Here is a 21,618-nt window from a genome sequence, read left to right as displayed (position 1 = left end):
TGCCGAAAGGCTGCGCTCTGCGCAGCTTTTCAGCGCAGGTGAAATCCTATGTTGACAATAAGGACTTCGGGAACGTCCCCCGGCTCTCATTGGCTAGCTCCATAAATGGAGGCTAGCCATTGGGTGCCTGATCTGTCCGTCAAGGCCGGACCAGATTCGGGGGCGTTCCTGAGATTTTTTCCCTGGGCGGAGTTACGTTTTTTCCCGTTCCCTCCGTCCGTGTTCTCTCCCGCCCCCCTCCCGTCGTCCGTGTTCTCTCCCGCCCCCCTCCCGCCGCCCGTGTTCTCTCCCGCCCCCGAATCTGGTCCGGCATTGAGCCGGCACCCGCCTTCCTGCTCCGGCCGTCTTCTGCGTCTCTCCTCCCCCTTTCCCGCCCCCTCCCGCTTGTTATTTATTTAATCCATGACTATTTCAACTGGAAAAAATATCAATGCTATAATGGTAAAGTTTTGCCCGCAAAAATAAACCAAACTATTGCCGAATGTATTTGCTTTGCTGGGAGGAATATTGTAGATTGAAAAAAAGTTGGAAACTGCCTGACGTCGCGGTGACGCGCTCAGGCTCCTCCCGGTGCGGCAGCGGATGGTGTCGCTGCTGCTGAGCAACAAGTAACGGGAGCCGAGGCCCGGGTTATCTCAAAGCCGAGAGAAGCTACAACCTCCTCGGCCACTGCAGGGCGAGGAGAGGCCCCGGCTGGACGGGGACCCGGGCGCGCGCTGCCTGCAGCGACCCGAGGGGAGGCGGCCGGCGGCAGAAGGTGATCCGGGGATGGAGGGGTCAGTGTGTCGTCCTCCGGCCTGAGGGAGGCGGCGCGGCTTCCAGCCTGTGGAAGCTCCGCGCGTCTCCCCGTGCTCGGGTGTCTCCGTCTGTGTCTTTCTGTTGCCGGGGGGAGGAGGGAAGCCGTCTGATCAGCAGGCGCTTGAATCGGGAGCAAGAAACATGCCCAGAGGCGCTTGTTTATTAACATTCCTGCCGCCTTACCCACACGCTTCTCGCTGCGCTGCTTCGGATGAGGGCTTTCTGGGAAAGGATGCGGTGCAGATGTGCACAGAAGTTTTGCCGCTGTACTTCAGTGACAGCCAATAGCAATGCTCAAATTATTAAGTTATCTTTGCCATTGTGCTTGTACTGATTGAAATGTGTGTGTACTACAGCAAGTCGTTCTGTATCACCCAGTTTGTGTTGTTGCGGGCACAGTGCGGCGTGGATGGTGCTCTGTGTTACACAGTAGTTACTGCGGTGTAGTTTATCACATGTGTAAAAACTGTCAGAGGAATAGGTGTACGTCTACGATGATACAGGGCAGATGTAAATCATGCAGAGTGTGCCCATCCATTGTGGTACAGTATAGCAACGTTACTGTAAATATTGTGGTCTGTAGTGCATTGTCACACAGAATATTATTTATTATCCCATAGGCGCCAGTGCAGAATAGCTGCAGCAAAAGAGTACATTATGCTAGTATGAGACATAGTTTAACGCAAGGCAGTGTGAAAGAATATAGCATTATAATTCTTGACGGGATCAGTATTTCTTGGCTCTAACAGATCCCACTAGATCCTAAGTGTGTTGATAAAAAGAATATAGCATGTCATGGTGGAGTTTGATAAAGCGCAGTACCAGACAGTGGTAATGGGAGAATCCTCATTGAACAGTTGTGTAACACTGGGCCTTCATTTAGCATGGGAGGCCGCCAATATAGAGGGGCGCAGGGAGCTGTGTGCATTAAGTTGATGCCAACAGCAGCAGGCCGTCATCTTGCTTCAGCCTTGTCCATGTGTGCACGTTTCTTTCTGATTTTCCAGTTTAAAGTGGTTCTAATCCCTCATTATCACACAGTGGGCACTATTTTTACCATCCCAATACCCCCCTTGGCAGCTCTTCACCGTCTCACCAACATTCACCAACAAAGTCATCATCAGCGGAGGCTGCTGAGCTATCGGTGATTTAGGCGCGCTGGGGGCGGTCCGGAGATGTTTGTGCTCAGGGGCCAGTCACACCTCTGCCATGGCCTGACCAGTGAAGTCAAACGCCCCCCTGCTGTCTCATTTAATTCACTAAGCATCAGCAAGGGTGCCACATTTCTCCCAGCCCAGGGCGCTAACTTAACAAAGGCGGCTCTGAGTGTATGTGTAATAGATCAAGGGACGCTGTTAGGGCCCAGTGCACATTGTTTATTAACCTCTTGCTTACTGTGTAAACCTTACGGCCTTACTCATTCATGTACGCAGGACTGAGCTACGTAAATTCAATGATATGCCATCCGCATATTCACGTGACCGTCTTAAGAAGTGTTTCATTCCTGCCAACTGAGAGTCACGTGACATCCGCTCCAGGGAAGTTTGGCCCGGGTCAAAACGATGAACTGTTTATGGGACAGGAAGGCTTGTATCCACATGAGTAGGTTGAGGTGATACAGGGGAGTTTTGAGTAATTCAGAGCAAGGAAGAGGTGAAAAGGGTCAGCTCTCAGAGCAAAACAAAGCACTTTAAGGTGTCTCCTCTGTCTTCCTTCTGAGAACAACCTAAGTGGTTCGATTGCCAGTCAGAAATCAGACAACCGTAGTATTATACGAGCGTGATCAATTTTTTAAGAGAATTGTGACTTTGTTAAACATGGCCTGACTTAAAATTGCAAGAATCTGTACCAAAGATCGTACGTCTTTGAAAAACACATTCCATGCTTTGCATCTGAAACAAATGCTACAGTCACCCATTTATTTTTTGTACCATCATACGAGGACACTGTGTACCCTTTGTGAAAATTCCAGTGGACCAGTTGTAACTGAATTATAATGATCCAGATGCAAAAAGAACGATTGCACTGGAAAAATATAAGATACGTGGTCTTGCCATTATCTGGCGTAATATGCTCAACCCCCCATAACTGAGACCCTTCCCTCTCCCCAGAGACCCTTCCCTCTCCCCAGCGTGTGTTGAGCTGGGGCAGGTGGCATGCATGTGATTCTTGTATGTGCATATTTACTGAACTGGGTAGCAGTATGAATCCCACAGAATTCTAATAGACTACTAGAGTGCTAACATGCTACTTTCAAAACATAAGGGGTGCACTCCTGGACACCATGTTACTGGAATATGAGCTGTTAAATTTAACTCCTTGCCCTAGGAACAGGAAGACGTACATGAATATTGCGGTGTTAATTACAAACATTAACTCAGCTGGTTGCAAATGTGAGGAGAAGTATGGATTTGTATGCCTTTATGCCATATTGATATTGTATGTTAATTGGGTAAAGACAATTAACAAGAGAGGTCGGTACTTAAGTCCTGCATTAACTTTCCACATCTGTTTCTTCAGACAATCCATACCCTCTTAATTTAAAAAAGTGTAATTTGATAGACATAGAATTTATTGTTTTTTTATTTTCAATTTACATTTATGAAATTAGAGCTTTCAGAGGTGGAAAAAGTTATTAGCTGATCTGATCTCATATTTACAGTAGATTTGTGCTCTTAGAGAAACTTAAACCTTCAAATGAGTTGCTGTTTAGAAAAGTAATGTTACTTTAAAAAAAAACTTTTTCCTACTTTCTTTGTGTTAGTAGTTTGAGCTCCCTTTAGGAAGGTACACTAACCTCATATTCACTTTCACAGAAGTTAAATAGATTGAAATGATAAAACCTGTTTAAATAATATATTTTCGTCTTTAAAAATGTTGTGCTAGATATTGTATAAACAACTACATTCAATGTTATTTAAAACATTATAATAAAAATAACATTGTAAATCCAACTTGAAACATTTTAAAATAAAAAGCATTGTAAATCAGACAGAATAACAAGGCATCTATTTCAAATCCGAGCCAACGAACCACGTAATTTTTACTGACTTCGAACACTATATATATATATATATATATATATATATATGTAAAATGAACAAACAGAAAGGGATGTTTTCGGGCACTCATTTAATTCAGGGTCTTGTAGCAGCAGTGCCTCAACTTCCCAACTTGTCCAAAACCACGCAGCAATTAACCATCAATTGACAGCTAGTTCACTTGAGTCCACCACAAAAACCTCCCCTCTACTGCCCTCCTTGAGGTATTTGCAATATTCAGCAGCCCACTACGGCTCCGTGCTTCCGATCAGCTTCTACCAAGGAATTTCAGGCATGGAACTGGAATGTTTATTGGCGCTCTTCTGCCTGTGCCACATCCCAATCAGGTGCAGTTAGGTCGCCACTCTTCTCTTTTACTATACAGCACCTCTTTCATCAATAATTCATCCAACCAAGGTGCTCCAGTGTGTGCGTGCATGTGACTGCTCCAGAGTGTGTGTGTGTGTGTGTGTGTGTGACTGCTCCAGTGTGTGTGTGTGTGACTGCTCCAGTGTGTGTGTGCGTGTGTGACTGCTCCAGTGTGTGCGTGCATGCGACTGCTCCAGAGTGTGTGTGACTGCTCCTGGGTGGGTGTGTGTGTGACTGCTCCAGAGTGTGTGTGTATGTGACTGCTCCAGAGTGTGTGTGTGTGTGTGTGTGTGTGTGACTGCTCCTGGGTGTGTGTGTATGTGACTGCTCCAGAGTGTGTGTGTGTGTGTGTGTGTGTGACTGCTTCAGTGTGTGTGTGTGTGTGTGTGTGTGTGACTGCTCCAGTGTGTGTGTGACTGCTCCAGTGTGTGTGTGTGTGTGTGTGACTGCTCCAGTGTGTGTGTGTGTGTGTGTGTGACTGCTCCAGTGTGTGTGTGTGTGTGTGTGTGACTGCGCCAGTGTGTGTGTGTGTGACTGCTCCAGTGTGTGTGTGTGTGTGTGTGTGTGACTGCTCCAGTGTGTGTGTGTGTGTGACTGCTCCAGTGTGTGTGTGTATGTGACTGCTCTGGTTGTGTGTGTGGCTGGCTCTGGGTGTGTGTGGCTGGCTCTGGGTGTGTGTGTGGGTGGTAGTAATTGCTGTCTGCTGAGCTCGTCTGTAGGGTACAATAGTTCTCACATTTGCGAGAGATTAAGCTATTGGCAATGTAAATGACAATGCCATTTATTTATCTGTTTTCAAAACCAACACATACATACAAATTTTGTCATTTACAATGCCAATAGCTCTAACTTCTCCAAAGGCGAAACCGTTGCATTGTAAATGCTTGTTTAATTCTGCAACTACTTGCTTTAGTGAAAGTGTAAGAATAACGCTAAGCTTTTATGAACGCAAACATAGTTGGGTATTTGAAGAGCACCCTCTCAGTCTTGGAGACTAACACCATTAACAGGCTGAGCTGGTAACTCACAGAAGTACTTGTTTTTATTCAATATGCCTAAAATATCCAACATATCCACAACAGTGGCCTGCGGCTGTCATCCTCTGTACTGGCGCGCACACACACATGCGCGCACATGCCCACACACACACACTTGAACCATGGTGCTGAAGTTTATACATGTCTAGAATCCGATTTGTTCTTTTAAGATAAAATTCTGTGCCTAGATAAATTCTACTACATTCTGCACATTGTATGTGTGCTGTGCAGCACAACATTCATGCCATTTGTGTGGAATGTTTGGAGAAGTCAAAAAAATTTCTTCAAGGAGGCATTAGTCTTTGCTGCAAACCCAATATGGCTATCTTTGTAGATTGGGCTTTGCCAAAGTAAGACCTAAGTAAAGCCTCCTTGATGCAAAGGGTGCAAATCAGCGCAAAATAAGAGAGAATGGGCACCTTTTGGTGCAAAATACCTTTTACCCTAAAAGTAAGTGCACTTGCAAGACTTTGCTACTTTGCGTCACGATGTGTGACTGTGCACCATTGCCAAGACTTAAATCTGGGCCTCTAGGTTGTAAATTCTGTTTTCTTACTTTCCGTCACACTGATACCCTACATGCCTCTGCACTGTCAAGAGCCCACAAACACTACACTCCAGTACAGCACTGGTTGACTAATTCAAAGAAGACAATTTTCAGATTGCCTGTGTCTACATTTCGCTTCACTGTTCAGTGTACATGGCCAGGCACCAGATCACACAGCTTCCTGACTGCTACAGCAGTAACTCTCTTGGTCAGCAGACGATTCCTCTAGCAGTTAGTGAGAAAGCAATCACATAATACTAGTACCTGCTAAGAAAAATTTCTGTTTTCATGGTCGTGTACACTCATTTTTTTTGTTAACATTTCTTTATTTGCTTTTCGTAGCAAGATTACCGTTTACATATCTGATAAAGTGTCATCTATAGATTAGCATTTGTCTGGCGACATTTACATATGCATAGTATGTACCGAGATCAAACAACGTAATCACGTTGAACTGTGAGAGGGAGCATGTCGGTACATAATCAGTGCACGGTGTATACAGTACATTCAGGGCCAGATGTAGGTAGGCTTTTACCGGGTGGTAACGGCCGAATTCGGCCGTTACCACCCGGTAAAAGCAATTTGACATGTAGGGCCCTGTAATTTACAGACTCGGTAAATTTACCGGTAGGTAAATTTACCGAGTATGTAAAATACCGAGTCGGTATCATTACTGATTCCGGACAATTGGTATGTAGGTGGGACTCTTCTGAGTCCCACAAGCAGTACCACATCGGTATTTTACCATCAAATACTACTTGATGGTAAAATACCGTTTCTGGTGTGCATGCACATGTGTGCATGCACACCTATGCCATATGACAGGCAGACCTGCCCTTAGGGCAGGTATGCCTGCCACATGGCACCCGAGCCTCTTTTGGGGGTGCCAGAGGGTGTCAAAGTGACACCCCCTGCACCCTTGTGACAGTCGGTATTTTCCGATGTGGTAAATACCGACCGGTATATGCCCAATCAATCCTATGGGCTTCAAAGCCCATAGGAATGCATGGGCATTAACTGGTCGGTATTTACCACATCGGAAATTACCGACTGTTTCCGATTCGGTAATTGCACATCTGCAATTACCTACATCTCGGTATTTTTATTTTCCGACCTCTTAAATACCGAGTCGGTATGACTCGGTATTTAAGAGGTCGGTAAATAAAATTTACCTACATCTGGCCCTCAGTATCTAGGGTCGTGTACACTCATGTCAGTGGATAACGAGTTCCTTCAACCACGTTCTTTAATAAAAAGAGGACATCTAAGATATAGTTAGAAAAAAGTAAAACATACTTATTTGAAACACACTATAACACTGTCAGTAGAAAATTTGGTGCAAAATAAAAAAAATGAAAATATACCTCTTAAATAAGACAGTGAAATTATGGGACATAGTTAAACAAGAATGTGCAAATCCAATGGCTCTCGCTAGCACTGTCACTTGGATGTATGACATTACAACGCATGCTTTTACATTGCATGCTTTTACAACGCGAGTTTTACAACGCATACCATTACAACGCATAGTGCTTTGGGGCGCTGGATAGTGAATAGTTTAATTTACTATTCCAACTCCAGTCCCCGTGGATAGTAGGGAAGGTGTTGGACAGTAAATTAAATCTATTCTCTATCCTAGAGCGCCCCCCAGCGCAATGCGTTGTAATGGTTTGCGTTGTAAAAGTTGCGTCGTAAAGGCACTGCGTGATAAAAGTTGCGTTGTAAAGGTTGTTACCCCTGTCACTTATTAGCGAGTCCCATTATCTTTGCCAATGCACCTCTAGGACACCCTGCGCTTGTGCATATCTTTACTTGTGAAAAAGCCATTAAACCAACAGCATTTTATCATGGTAACCAGAAAAATAAGCCACAACAAGTAGGTAATAGAAATATCAGCCTGATTCATCATTCTCCCGTTTTGCGAGCCCCTAATAGCGATTCATAAGGAATCGCTATTAAGGACTTGCAAAACGGGATTCATGTAGAAATTGCATAAAGAAATGCGATTCCTACACATTCCTTATTTGCGATTAGCAAATTGCTAATCGCAAATAAGGAATAACTCCCCATTCATTCCTATGGGCGTAAAGGCTCATAGGAATGAATGGGGAGTTATTCCTTATTTGCGAATAGCAATTTGCTAATCGCAAATAAGATAGCGATTTCAAGGGTGCCAGGGGTGTCCAAAGGACACCCTGTAGCACCCCTGAAATGTAATCTACATTGGTGTTGCGCACACACATGTCCAAAGGACATGTGTGTGTGTAACATGCAACTTAGAAAAATGCATTTAAATGCATTTTTCTAAGTTTTCGCTATTTACCACGAGGTTTGACCTCGCGTAAATAGCGGCCCAAAATAGCGATTTCGCTATTTTAAAATGGTTCATGAATTGCATTTAAGGAATCTCAAATAGAGATTCCTTAAATGCAATTCCTCGCAAATATGCGAATTCTTTAATAGCGAATTTTGCATTTGGGATGATGAATCCCAAATGCAAAAATTGCACTCGCAAAGGGCCAGATTCTCAGAATCTGGCCCTTTGCAAGCGCAATTAAGCTTGATGAATCAGGCTGTATATCTTTATGCCGGATATAAATCAGCAGTTAAAATGTCTGCTTGTAAGCAAAGGGAACAAACCTGAGAACAAACAGTGGCTCTCTGTTTCAAGCTACACATTATGACACTTAAGCAACCTAACAAAGAACTAATTGTTGTCCAATTACCAAAACCTGCTGGAAACATTAATGGGATTGTGTAACCATGTAGGGGATGCCATGGGCTTGACAGACATCTAATAAAAACATGGTAGCTCATGAAAAATAACAGAGAGCCACTGGTTTAAGGGGTCTTACACAAAGCCCACTCTCTATATACACTTCTTCTTTTAAAGAACTGATTATATGAGGTCATCGGAACAGCTGAGCTCTGTAAAGCTAGACCTATGAAGAAAGTGGTTTCATCTCAGCTGTCATTAACCGCTTGGAAAAAATTGAAAACATTGGCCTTAAAAACTGACCACATGCATTATTTCCTTCAAGCTGCTCTGGTGTCAGAATTGTCTGTATGGCTGCCTCAATGCGTCCTCATTTATATTGCAGAACCAGCGGCACCTCATGTGGTGTGGGTACCATATTTGAGTAAGGGAATAAAGCTTTATCTGCTCAGAAAAAAACACGCACAAAGTCTATGAGGGCGGGCCATACCTACTGATATATCTCAAGATTTTGCAAGCCCAGCAGATCACCATAAACCGAAACGTGATTACTGTGGAGAACCTATGAGAGGAAATTATTTTTTTTACTTACGAAATATTTTGGTTCTAATATGCTTAGTGTCACGCTGTGTGCTTTTTGTGTTCCAGTGGCCCCGGAGACATTCAGATCGAGCCCCCCGAGGATGCGGAAATCACCTACGACATTGATCCTCAGATGCTGATCTTCACCAATGCTCTGCAGAAGGGAAAAGGTGCAAAGCTAGCGCAGGCCTAACCACCCTCAGACCATCCCTTGGTCCCGCACCCACAAATAGGCCCCGGCGAGCTGCAGTTAGTTTGGGTACCTTTAACGGTAAATGTATAGTAAACCAAACAAAGCCAGCTGAGAATCTCAAAATGTTCTCCTCGAATTACCACTCAAGTGACTTATGCTCTCTCTCCTGGTCCTAGCTTCTAACTAAAACCCGAATCAGCTGTCAAGCATTTACATTGGGAAGGATTATCTCAGGGGTGGATGGAGGTAAGAGCTGACAGTTTGTCACTTGAGACAGAATAAAATGGCCAGCAATATATGGTTCCCTCATCTCCCAAAAATCAGGGAACACCCAACCTCATACCTTTTATTTATTTGGGGGTTTTCTGTAGTACAGGCCACATGAGTCAAAGTTGGAGAGCTTTAGACTTGGACATTGATAGAATATACCTACATTAAGATGAAATCAGGTTTGAGTTTACATTATGAAATTCAGTCGCACAAGTAATACTAGTCAACAAGAACGGGATTGAACAACAAGGCAGTACAAATTATAAAGAGGTTAAAGTACCCCTGCCATACATTAAAAAAATAATGCAAGTTACCGAGGAGGTTCATGACTATATATAGAGAAACAAGGCTGAAAGCCAGGTTATGGAACTCCGAGCTGACTTGCAATATCCTAATCATGTACGGCAGGGGTACTTTATTCTTTATAATGAATGGTCGCACTCTCACCTTTCCCCTAAACCACTCTAAACGTTGGCGCACAGCTCTTTTACATGAAAGAGAAAGCATGCTTGCAAACATGAAGAATGAAAATGGAATATATGGTGCAAAATTAAACACATCAAAAAAGCGGTTAGATATTTGCTGTAAAAAATATTTGTAGCAGGTTAATACAGATTCGTTTTTTTTTTTTAAAGGCACAGTAAAAACATGCAGAACGAGTCTAACGTTTCTATAATACTCGAGGAGTGCAGAAAATAAACATGTTGCCATAAGTCTCTTTTCTCCTTGTGAATATATACAACTAGAAAAAGAGCGCAGAAGAAAGAAAAGCAACATTTTGTTTTTCATTCTTTAAACAGCTGTTTTAATTATGCTCTGACCTGCCTTTCTCCTGGCTGGATCGCAGAGCAGATGGCCAGTGTATTGTTTGTACACATTTGGGGAGATAACCATCAGAACTTTGGAGGCTCTATTATAGAAATTATACGCTTTTTCTGAGGGCTACAACTGTTAATTTTTCCCAATTTATAGGCTGAAGCCAAAGTGAGGGTCTATAACGAGGGAGAGGACCATTAACAGCCGATATAGCCGGAAGCAGGAGGGCTATAAGAGTATTAGAGCATATCGCCCTCTGAGGGCAGAATGTTCTAAAATAAACTGGGTGAAAGAGAGAATGTTGCAGCAGTAGGTCTATAGCAGAAACTATTGGTCGTGAGCCACTTAATTGTCTTCAATGGACCTCCCAACACTCCAGTGTTCTAATAGGAATGCATGGTCTATCAGGGAACCCTAATCTGGGCATGAGTTGGGCTTTTTAATTTTCCCACTTGCGTCTTTTCCTCGCGTGGTGCTGGGATTGTTTATTTAGAAAGCTCTAATTTTGTCCCCTCTGTAGCTGAAGATCCTTTCGCCCACCTGAGGTCGGTTTCCGAGGAGGCAGAAGAAGACCGGGACAGTTTGTATCACCCCTTCGTCGAAGGCGATGGTGAAGCTTACGCTGCACAGGTTGAGTTAGTGTACTCACAGGTGGTGAATGTGCCTGAAGAAGACCGCGATCACCTTCATCATCACTGAGGAAATCATCATCTACTAAAAGCAGAAAGATGTCTAACTGCGTTCAAAATAAAAAAATACTGAAGAACGCAGCTCCGAGCTTCCCAGAAGGGTTCAGAGGAACACTGATCAATTGCAAAATGGTGGTGAGGAAGACTGGCCATTGGAGAGATCATGAAATTGGGTCGATTCCTGCTGAAGAGTCAATAGTGGGAATCAAAGCCTGTTATGTGAATAACCACTGCAGGCCCAGCAGATTTTCAGAGACAGTGATCAAATGTTTGGGCACTTTATGATTTAACCAGTAAAACACAATATTGTAAGAAACAGACCCTGACGTTTGCTTCTCTTTCCCTTACAAATATACTATACGTTTTTTATTGCTGCAAAAAAGTGATAATTGTTTGGCCTCTTCTCTATGAATACCCTTGTGACAGTGATAGGTAACCAGTTTTCTTCCACCGAAGGGTTCGTCCATGTATGTGGTAGGTGTATCTATGATCATTTAGGGGTGTGTGCATAGTTTGAACAAAATCACAGCTTGGGGTGATTGAAGGAGCGTTCCTATGAGTGACTGTACTTACTTGAGAAGAAAATGTTCAAAGAGTTGGTATTGTGAGAAGTCACTGAACTGATGTGTTCCACAGTGCAGGGCTTTGATGATGCAGTCTCAGGAGAGGCTCAGTATAGAAAAAGGTTTCTTCTGAGGCAGGACAGAACACTGGAACGCAAGGGCTGGCAGAGTGCTTGGCTGCCTCAACTCTATTCTGGGCAGATTCCATTTGGGCAACGCTGATCCTTCGATCTTCTCAGCAGCATCTCAGGCACAGTTGGTTATGCTAGGGCAACAGAGAAAACAAGATAATTAGAGTCCCCACAATGACAGTAACTGGGTAACTCATAGTGGGACACCAGTTTAGGATGTCCTATCTGACTGGTAAGGGAGTAGATGGGTGGGGCTCCACTATGTTGTCCAGTGATGGGAGCTGTGGCTGATCTGATCTATAGCTAGGCCTCATTTGCCAGGCTAGGTCTCAGAGGCACTCACCAAACAGGGAGGGATAGTTAGTATCTATACCAGCCCGTAGTCTTTGCTCACTTCATTCAACTGCTTAGCTGGCACTAGTCCATAGGAAGATGCGAGAAGTGACCTAGGAATCACCTTGCCCAAATCCTTAGGTAATACAACTGAAGTCAGTCTCTGTTCTCATTTGCCATAGAAACTCTGTGGCTATGCTGGATATGGAGTGCAAGATGCACCCTCTGTGAGTGATTAATGCATACACTGACCCTGTATATTTAAATATTTATTTCCCATACAGCTATTGAGGCTCCCTGGGTATTCGACTAAGTTATGTAATGTTTAGCATGGGACACCCCCACTACGGATTTAGTGGTTTTATTATTGTATTTTTGTGTCGTATTAGATTTCCAGGCCCACGATGCTGGTATAGAGTGGGACAACACTAAAGTGGCTTCCAAAATGCACACCCTCTTCATTCCACCACATTGATCATAAACTCAATCAGTCTAGCCCTCTATAATAGAGGTTGAATCTAATATAAATGAAACTCCCGCTGCCCCATAATGCGGTGGGGTCATCTGGCAAGGGAAAAAATGGGCTACATATCCAATCCATGTAGCAATTCCCACATCAAGCTTGTTCTGCGTAAGAATTTTCAAACAAAAATGTGAAGACAGTCATGGTTGGAGACCTTAGGCAGAGAGAGGGTATTACAATAGCTGTCATCTGTAAACCCATCCCCCATGCTGTAACAGTTCTGAGGGATCATCATGCTTGGGAGGTGCAAGTGGTGAAAATGAGGGGTGAAAATGGGATGGACAACATCCCCCTTTATCCTCAAGTGTGCTGGGTAACAGTTACATAGTGGCGATGCAACGCTAGGCTTTTCCTATAATAAGCGACCCTCATCCTGCCAGGGAACATTTAGAGGTGGCTGTGCTTTAACCTCACATGAAAACTGACAATCAACCAATTGATCACTACCAAAATCTGGAGATACACTACTGTTTTAGGATAATTGGAATTTTTTGACACGGAAAACGATATTCTCTTACACTCTGTATTAGTGTATTAGAGGCAAAGAACTGTTCCTGAATTTTCCAAATAAATGGATTAATGATTCACATGAGATTTGAAAGACTTTTCAAATATACATTTTATTTTCTTTGCATGATGGAGGTGAAGGACACATCAGACACATGTTTTGCTTGGGCATATTTCAAGGCTTCAAGAGAAGTCTTCATACAACCCTGCAAAATTTCACAATTAAAACTTACCACCAGGTTAGACCATACAGAAATCCACAAAAAATACCCATGGTCTAATTACTCATGGCACATAATATGCGATGTACTTACTATGTGGTAAACACAAGGAGATGATGGACGGAGCGCTGAAACTTTTCAGACCCCCAGTCACAGATCTGGGTTGAATCCATCATTGTTCTTTAGCTCATTTCGTCACCCCTGTTCAGACACATCTATATGCAAATCAGTCTTGACCCTGTACCTCATTGGAATCACTCCAGCCCGAACTGCCAACTCATGTCTTCCCTGGAACGGAAACAAGCATCCTGGGACCGGTTTCTGGGTAACACCCTTCATCAGCCAGACTAGCTTGAATCCAGTGGCAAAGTGAGCAAGGGACCCACGTCTGGGCATACCCTGCCAACTTAGGGCAAACAAAGCAAACACAAGGAGATGATGGATGGAGCGCTGAAACTTTTCAGACACTTACCCCGAGTCACAGATCTGGGTTAAATCCATCATCGTTGGTAAAGCCAACAAGTGCATTCAGAACTTCGGGCCTAATGTTCAATGCCATTTTATGGTTGCAAACCATATGATTCAAATGGCCTTTTGTTATCTACTAACCCATTTTGCAATTCAGTAAAGCCTTTTCAATTCACAAATGGGTTTATCGACTAATTTTTAAGGAAGGGGTATAAAACAGGTTTTATTTCCTTACTGTAATTTGCAATGAGATGCATTGATGGTTTGTTACTGCAATTGCGGTTGCAAACCATCGATTAGTCAATAGTGAGCGACCCCGGTAGGGGGATGCCGGCAGTGGTCCAGAGAACCATTGCTTTCTTCTTCAATGTGTTCCCAAATAGGAAAAATATATTTTTTGAAAGCTGAACCAGTTCTTTCAAGGAGTATGGGCTGCTTTAGATAAAAGGTTCTCATCTGGGAATGTAAACGCAAGGATGGTGGTCTGCTGTTCCTTGCAGGCCACCATCCCTCTGTTCATTGCCAATCATCGAAAGTCATAAATAGCGACATGTCTAATATTCTTTAGTCAGTACAATCTCTGACCTCTGTGATTAGAGAGTTTACAAAGCAATCTATTAGTTTGTAGGTCACATTGCAAAATTACAAAATGGTTGCAAAAATAATTGAGCAATTTGCAACAACTTTTGTGCACCCAGCTCTTCATACATCTGGGCCCTATTCTCCTGTACTAGTAGGCAAGTGGCATCAGTAATACCCCAAAGACCAGCGCTAGTGGTAGCAAGAGACAAACCAGTGCTGCTAAAAATAGTATTAATATGCTGCACAGGTTAATACCTAAGCATGAGGCAAAGTTAAAATCTGCCCTCAGGGATTGGATAAATGTAACCATTTCAGTCTGCAAAACATGAGTCCATATATTGCTGTTATGGAAGGGAATATCGCAGTGGTGGCTGGCACGGATCAGAGGTGGCGGGGGAAGCGGGGTAAGGGGGTTCTAAAAAAAGTTTAAAAGGAAAAATACACTTACTTCCTTCCGCGTCTCTCCCATGTAATCTCTCGTCCACGTCGGGACCAAATCGCTGAACAGGAAGCACATCCAGGCTCCCCATAGCCAATCACAATGCAGAGTTATGATTGGTCTGAGCACCATGGATCGGCACCCAGACGGGGACTGGGGACATGGGCGTATCTCCACCCGGAGTGTAATGCAGCCTGGGTGGAGAACATGCTAAGTGCCCTCTCAGGCCAGCAAAAGCGTCATGCGAACTTCAGTGTGCCCACCACTCCTCACCCTGCCCTGGTCTGTGAGCAGAGAAGCCAGCCCCTCCCGCCTAGCTGCCGCAGCAGGACAAGATAAAATTATAATAACATCAAGGTATTATCATTTTATTTTTCCTTTCTTTCACTGTTTCAAAGCAGTGGGGTGACGCTCCTCCGAACTTAGCGGAGGAGCTGACACTGGAATACCTATATAAGTACAAGATAATTCTGACTGATACTTCTAAAAAAATGCAGATTCCTTACCTTTTAAAGATAACCAGGCACCAGAGTGGAATCGAACTTTTTCAAAGAAATTGCACCATCAGCCTCCTTTGCGACCTTGCACCACTTCTGTAAGTGATGGCGCAGAGCTGCATAAAAGGGCTGCATCAGTGCTCTTACGTCAGTTCCTTTCTTTCCACAGTCTCTGACATCTGCTCCAGTTGTCAGATTTTACAGACGCCAAAATCTTTTTACAGACTGTTTGCAAGGAAATTGTCTCCACCGAAAATGACATGCCTCATACCATGCTGCTGCTGCGGGAAGCAAATGTAAATCAAGTATCCCAACGATGTCTGCCTATGGTGTCTGAGAATAACTCAAAGTCATGTAATAAATGTTCAAATGCATTCGAAGGACACAAGAGCGTTACCACGATATGTCCCAGAGCACAAAAAGCGAATTAGATCCCATTCCAAACATCAGACCTGATTCATTGCCAAGCCAGAGGCCTATTCAGCCACAGATCCTGGTCTCGCTTCAAGTCACTGTGCTTGGGCAAGTCAAAGATGAAGTCCAAGGACAAATTATGCCACTAGCGCATTAAGTCCAAGTGGGATTTCTCAGTCTTGCCTCTCTCACAATTGGGACTTGCTGTGAAGTTAACACGCCAAGGATCCAACGTCACTGTCTGACTCATATCTATTCAAAGGCTGATTCTGCCGCTCCCAGGATTCCAAAGCTGTGTCGACCCATCAACAATAGAGGCCTTCAGAGAGGCCATGCTGCAACTGTTCATGATGATTCAGAATCTGATTGCCACATTTTTAGGCCCCATGGAGTCTCAGGGGCCTCTAGTTGGACTTTTGGCAGATGGTTCGGACTTTTAGCCAATTGACCCCATAGCACATTTGCCCGGCTGCTTGCAGACTCTGGCCCATGCTTCCTCTCAAATTTTCAGGGACACCAGCACCAGATCTGGTCCCAATGTCCGTGTCTGATCCAGAACTTAGTTTAATTGCACCAGGTCTATGTCATATTATGAGATCACCAGGATGGGGCCCCTACCTTTGGAGAATCCTTACTTTCCCAGGCTCTCACTCGGCTCGATACAAGGCTGGAGATTGGAAGCCTACTTTGGCTCTGATTTGGCCATAGCTGAAGGATGTTAAAATGTCCCCAATGATGAAAACATTGATGAGGAGGCAAATAACTTTTTTACCCCCTCCCTATACCGATGGTGACTTTTACCTAGATCTGCAAAATGCAGATGGACCTTAAACTTCTCCTGAAACAGTGTTGGACTCCCCACCGGGACCCCATTACTGAGGAGAGTGAGTCCTTTACGGTAGTAGTCCATAGAGAAGCAGATGTGTCCTACAACTACCTACTATAGTGACAAAAACAAACCTATTGACACGATCTTACAGCCTGGACCTGCAATACTAGAGTGCTTGCAGCCTTTTATTGGAGCCATGACGAAAAATGTAATAGTGACTTGACCTTAGTTATGTTCAGCACAATCAGCAAGTTGCCTGGTAGCTAGGCATCATAGGCTTGCCTGTGGTTCTGAAAAATCTGGATTCATATAATAGTACTGGACTCGAGAATAAAAACTTCGTCGAAATAGGACGAATTTGGTATCAAAAGACCGAGAATGACGAGTACATCAAGTACATGTATTTTCGGCATATTCGAGTGACAATTTCACCTCGAAATCGTCATTTACCTTCTAAACCCTTAGCTGCATGTTGCCCTCTACATAGGCCTTAATCCAGTTGAATTTGATTCCACAAGGACACATACTCCTTAATCGACTTCTCCCTGACCCCAGTACAAGTTAGAACCATTGCCCCAGGCCGAACTCGTTAGGTCAGTTCCCTCCCAGTGGCCGAGCAAGATAGCATATAGGCCCAACCAGCCATAAAACCATTTCAGCGCGCACACCTGCCATATCTCGCTCACATCTTTCTCCACTCCTTCTCCTCACTTGCTTTATGATGGGGAGGTGACCATTTTTATTAGGGGTACAGCGATATCTGATGAAATGTTGGGCCTTGCCGGATGATTTGTTATGGACAGCACGACGTGAAATATGTACATGTCATCATGACTCTGCTTTTCTTTTGTAATCAGTAACCATAAATGAAATACCACGAATCCAAGGAATGTTTTGCCCAAGGCTGAATATTTTGTATAAGAAGAGAAGCCTAACTTCGTGAAAGTGTGCAGTCTCCTGAATATACTGGTATTGTACTTCTAGGACCCTGTCACCTTGGTTGCAGCCAATAAACTAATCTTTGACTTCACCTGGAAGACTCTGAAGTTTCTGTAGGTCTGACTCAGGAGAACCCGAGGTCTCTGGGTGTTGATCCCCTGGCACCGCTGGGTTACCGGTTCTGTAGGTTCGGTACCGGTTCTTAAAAACCCAGTACCTCATTTGGCGCCCAACGTGGGGCGATTCCAGTGGTACCAATCAGCCTGAAGATCGTGAGGAGCTTCGTGTGAAAATTCCGGAGGAGGGCCCACCACCTCTTCGACCCCTGCATGTCGACGTGGTCCGAAGGTCTTTACTGCGAGGTTCCCCGCTTCCCGACGGCTACAAGGACTGCTGCCCTGGCTATCGCCCTGATGTTGGACCCTTGAAATTTTCGGTAGAGCGAAACGCTGAGACGACTCTTCTGGTGAAGCCATCGATATTTTTCAGTTAAGTATAAGTGGAGCGTCTCCCAGTCCTTAGTTGGACTTACTTTGTGGTATCTTGGAGATACATAAGGTTTTTATTGGTTCTTGCAAGCACCATAACCGAAGGACTCGTGTATTCACGAGAAATATCGTAATCGATAAATCCTTTGAAGTTTTGGAACTAGACTAGAGAGCGAGGATGCCTAGTCTTAGACTCGGGAATTGGTTTTGTCTTGGTAGTAATAATAGGGACTCCCGATTGGAGGACTCGTGTCCGGTTCCTCCAGTTGGAACTCCGACTTACGAGCTATACGTTAAACATGGGGTAGGCCCCATCGTTTACAACGAGGTATGGATTAAATACACTAGGAAAGATGGTGTTTTAAAATGGCCCCAATATGGTAGCTTTGATTCTGAAATCTTAGACAACCTTGAAGTTAAACTCTTCAAAAAGAAAGCCCGGCCGGCGATGTTTGACTCTTTCCGCTTATGGCGCAAAGAAGCCAAACAAAAAGAAATTAAATTAGCTAAGAAAAATAAGAGAGAAGGGGGACTTTCAGTAATGCAAGCTGCCGTGCAGTTTAAAGATAATGAGGAAGAGCAGATAAATGAGCAGTTGGACAGGCAACGTAAAATGGCAATAGATAAGTGTTATCCAGTTTTGCCGTCTCTTCAGCAAGGGACAGCAAAAGTGCGTGAAAAAGACCAATTAATGTCGCAATTATTAACTTCACCACCCCCCTATGCGCAGAATGCTACAGCACCCCCGCAACCTTTAGTTGCACAAGCTGCGCCTCTGGCTCTTCCACAGCACCCACCAGCTGTTCTTCAGCTGGCTCCTACTTTTCCGGTGCAGCCTCCTCCAGGCCCACCGACCACTTCTGTTTCACCTGTGTTTTCTGCGATTTTGCCTACAGTGCTTTCTACATCTCCTAATGCCCCCTCTATGATTTTGCCTAGTACCACATCTATTATTCCTGATACCTCTTCTGCCATCTCTACCCCCGCCTTATCTCACCCCGTTTTTTCATCTGTTTGTCCTTCAGTTTCACCTTCCCTTCGGCAGAAAATGGCCAGCACTGTTACTAATCTTCTTTTACCCCTTTTTGGGTCGCCTGCTGCGACCCCTAACATAGGACGAAGACAGTTGCGAAGTCAACTGCCTGATTATCAAGAGAGAGATTCCCTGAATGGTTTAGCTCGGAAATGGGTCATGGACACTGCAAAATATGATTTACAGTCTGTCATGGAAGTCTTCCATCAATGGGAAGCAGCGACACAGAGATATGTGTTCGAACAAATGTGTGTCTTTCTTGGCGAGGATTTAGAAGACAATGATCAAGAATGCATCCCGCGAGAGATGTGTCGTGTACGATTTAAGTTTGGAGAGGGTATGATTGTAGGTCCCGATGTGGAAAAAGCAGTTGAAATGCTATTATCATATCGAAGTAAGGGAAGCAGTTCTGGGTCACCATCGGAATCCAGTGCATCTAGTAGGAAAAAGGCACGACAATACCCTATGAGAGAAGTTCCCCCACAATGGAGAGAGGGTGACGCGACAGCTGTCCCACCTGTCCTGCCCCACTTTCACCGCGTATGGGTACATGTTCCATGGAAGCGAGCTGAAGTTTTAGCACTCAAACAAACACTACCAGATCCGCGTAAAAATCCTGCAGGGTACTATAAAGAATTGTCGCAAACTGCTGGGTCATGTATAATGAATTTGGCCGATATCGATATGTTATTCGGGAACGTTGTTCCACAGCCTTTATGGGGAAAAATTCGTCATGTAGATCATGACCAGGAATTAGGTGACACGTGGGCTAATATTACTGCTGCAGATGCACGACAAGTTGGTGGTGCCAAGCCTGAGCCCCTGATAGCGGAACTACCTGGTAGAATAGTAGATTACATGAAAACGATAATGCCTGCAATACGCGTAAATTGGGATAAGTTATCTGCATGCAAGCAAAAGAAAGAAGAAACTGTTTCAGATTTCTTCACCAGATTTGAAGAAACATTCATTGACCACAGCGGTCAAGATATGACCACAGAAGGTGGTCAGAGATTGTTTGTCGATAAATTTGTGCACAATCTACTTCCAGACTTGTGTAGGAAATTAAAAGATTCAGAAAGTTCTTGGGCAGTCTCATCTTCAGCCCAGATATTAGCTACCGCACAGTACTACGAGAATAGAGACAAGGATGAGAAAGATAAAGTAGAGAAGAAAACTAGAGAACTCAAAACGAAGGTTTTGCTACAGCAAGCCTATCCTCCACGTGGTGGTGGTAATAAAAATAATAATGGTCAGAATAACTACCAGAACACTTTTCAGCAGCCTCAGAGAAACTTGCAGAGATTCGATTACAATCAAAACCGCGTAGGTCCCAACCAGTGTTTATACTGCAAACAAGAGGGTCATTACAAATATGACTGTCCTGCCCTACCACAACGTGCAAATGGAATTACTGGCGTAAGAGGTCGTGGTAGTCAGCAAGCGCCTAGAGGTAGAGGGCGTGGAAACGCCCCTCAGGACGCACGTCCCCTTCCACCACAAAACTCTATGAACAGGTTTGACCAGCAAAATAACGTATCTGACAGGACAGCTCAATACTACGTTGATGAGTATTACACAGAAAATGAGCAGTGGGAGAGTAATGATTGCTAGGACAGCCTTAGACAAGGAGAGGGAGTTGTTTCAGTTCCAGTAGATCAGAGTGGACCTTACGTTGAGGTGATTACATCGGGTGTGTCAGAACCTTTTCTGTTGGATACTGGTGCTACAAAGAGTTCTATTATGCACTCCAAACTCCCTGGCGCACCTTTGTCTGGCGAAATGAACGTTTCCGTAGGTTTTTCTGGCGCCCCGGTTAGAAATCCGATTTCTGACCCTTTATCTCTTTCTGTTGGTCCTTGTGAATTCGAAGCACCCCTTATTTTGACAACAGGTTGTGGTGAAAATTTGCTAGGATTAGATTTGCTAAAAAGATTGTATGCGACTTTGTACTGTTCTCCCTCAGGAGTACAACTGACTTTAGGTAAGAAAGTGGTTTCTCCCATGTATTTGTCGAGGAATACGCTTCCAGCAGAATTGGCACTTCTTCCAGATATTATTTGGGCTACTGGTCCGAATGATGTAGGTCTTTTAGAAATTCCACCGTATATTGTAACATTGAAGCCGAATGTCAAAATGCCACGAATTCCCCAATACAGAATATCCAATGAGGGCGAAAAAGCTTTGCTGGCGATTGTTTACGAGTTGATTGAAAAAGACGTAATTGAAGAAACACGAGGCAATGTTTGCAATAGTCCTGTTCTGCCTGTTTTAAAACGAACGGACCCTTCTCAGCCACCTGTGTATAGATTTGTGATTGATCTTAGGGAAGTAAATAAGATAGTGGAACCACAATTCCCAGTTGTCCCCGACATTACAACATTATTGACTATGATTCCAGCCTCTGCATCCTGGTTTTCGGTGATTGACCTGAAGAATGCTTTCTTCAGTATCCCGATTGCTGAGGAAAGCAGGGATATTTTTTCCTTCAGTTTAGGTGGTCGCAGCTTCCGCTTTAAACGAGCTCCTCAAGGCTACTGTGAAAGCCCCTCAATATACAGTCAAGCTCTGAAAAGTCAGCTTGACACAATGG

General features: G+C 44.1%; 1 protein-coding gene and 1 long non-coding RNA gene across 3 annotated transcripts in view; one reads left to right on the top strand and one right to left on the bottom strand.

Annotated features, from left to right (window-relative positions):
* The window catches only part of PRAP1 (proline rich acidic protein 1), a 43,069-nt gene extending 31,691 nt beyond the window's left edge, over positions 1-11,378 (top strand). The window contains exons 4-5 of the mRNA XM_078643314.1: positions 9,157-9,260; positions 10,890-11,378. Of these exons, the coding sequence (XP_078499440.1) occupies positions 9,157-9,260; positions 10,890-11,068 (283 nt within the window). The 3' untranslated portion in view covers positions 11,069-11,378. The remainder of the gene's footprint in view (positions 1-9,156; positions 9,261-10,889) is intronic.
* The window catches only part of LOC144754954 (uncharacterized), a 94,621-nt gene that overhangs the window by 27,956 nt on the left and 45,047 nt on the right, over positions 1-21,618 (bottom strand). For both annotated transcript variants that reach the window (XR_013594813.1, XR_013594814.1), the window contains exon 2: positions 11,632-11,886. This is a non-coding gene — a long non-coding RNA (uncharacterized LOC144754954). The remainder of the gene's footprint in view (positions 1-11,631; positions 11,887-21,618) is intronic.

This window comes from Lissotriton helveticus, chromosome 5_1 (genome assembly GCF_964261635.1).
Source record: "Lissotriton helveticus chromosome 5_1, aLisHel1.1, whole genome shotgun sequence".
Taxonomy (NCBI): domain Eukaryota; kingdom Metazoa; phylum Chordata; class Amphibia; order Caudata; family Salamandridae; genus Lissotriton; species Lissotriton helveticus.
Note: the sequence above shows the minus strand (reverse complement) of the source record. Positions and strands in the feature narration are given on the sequence as shown.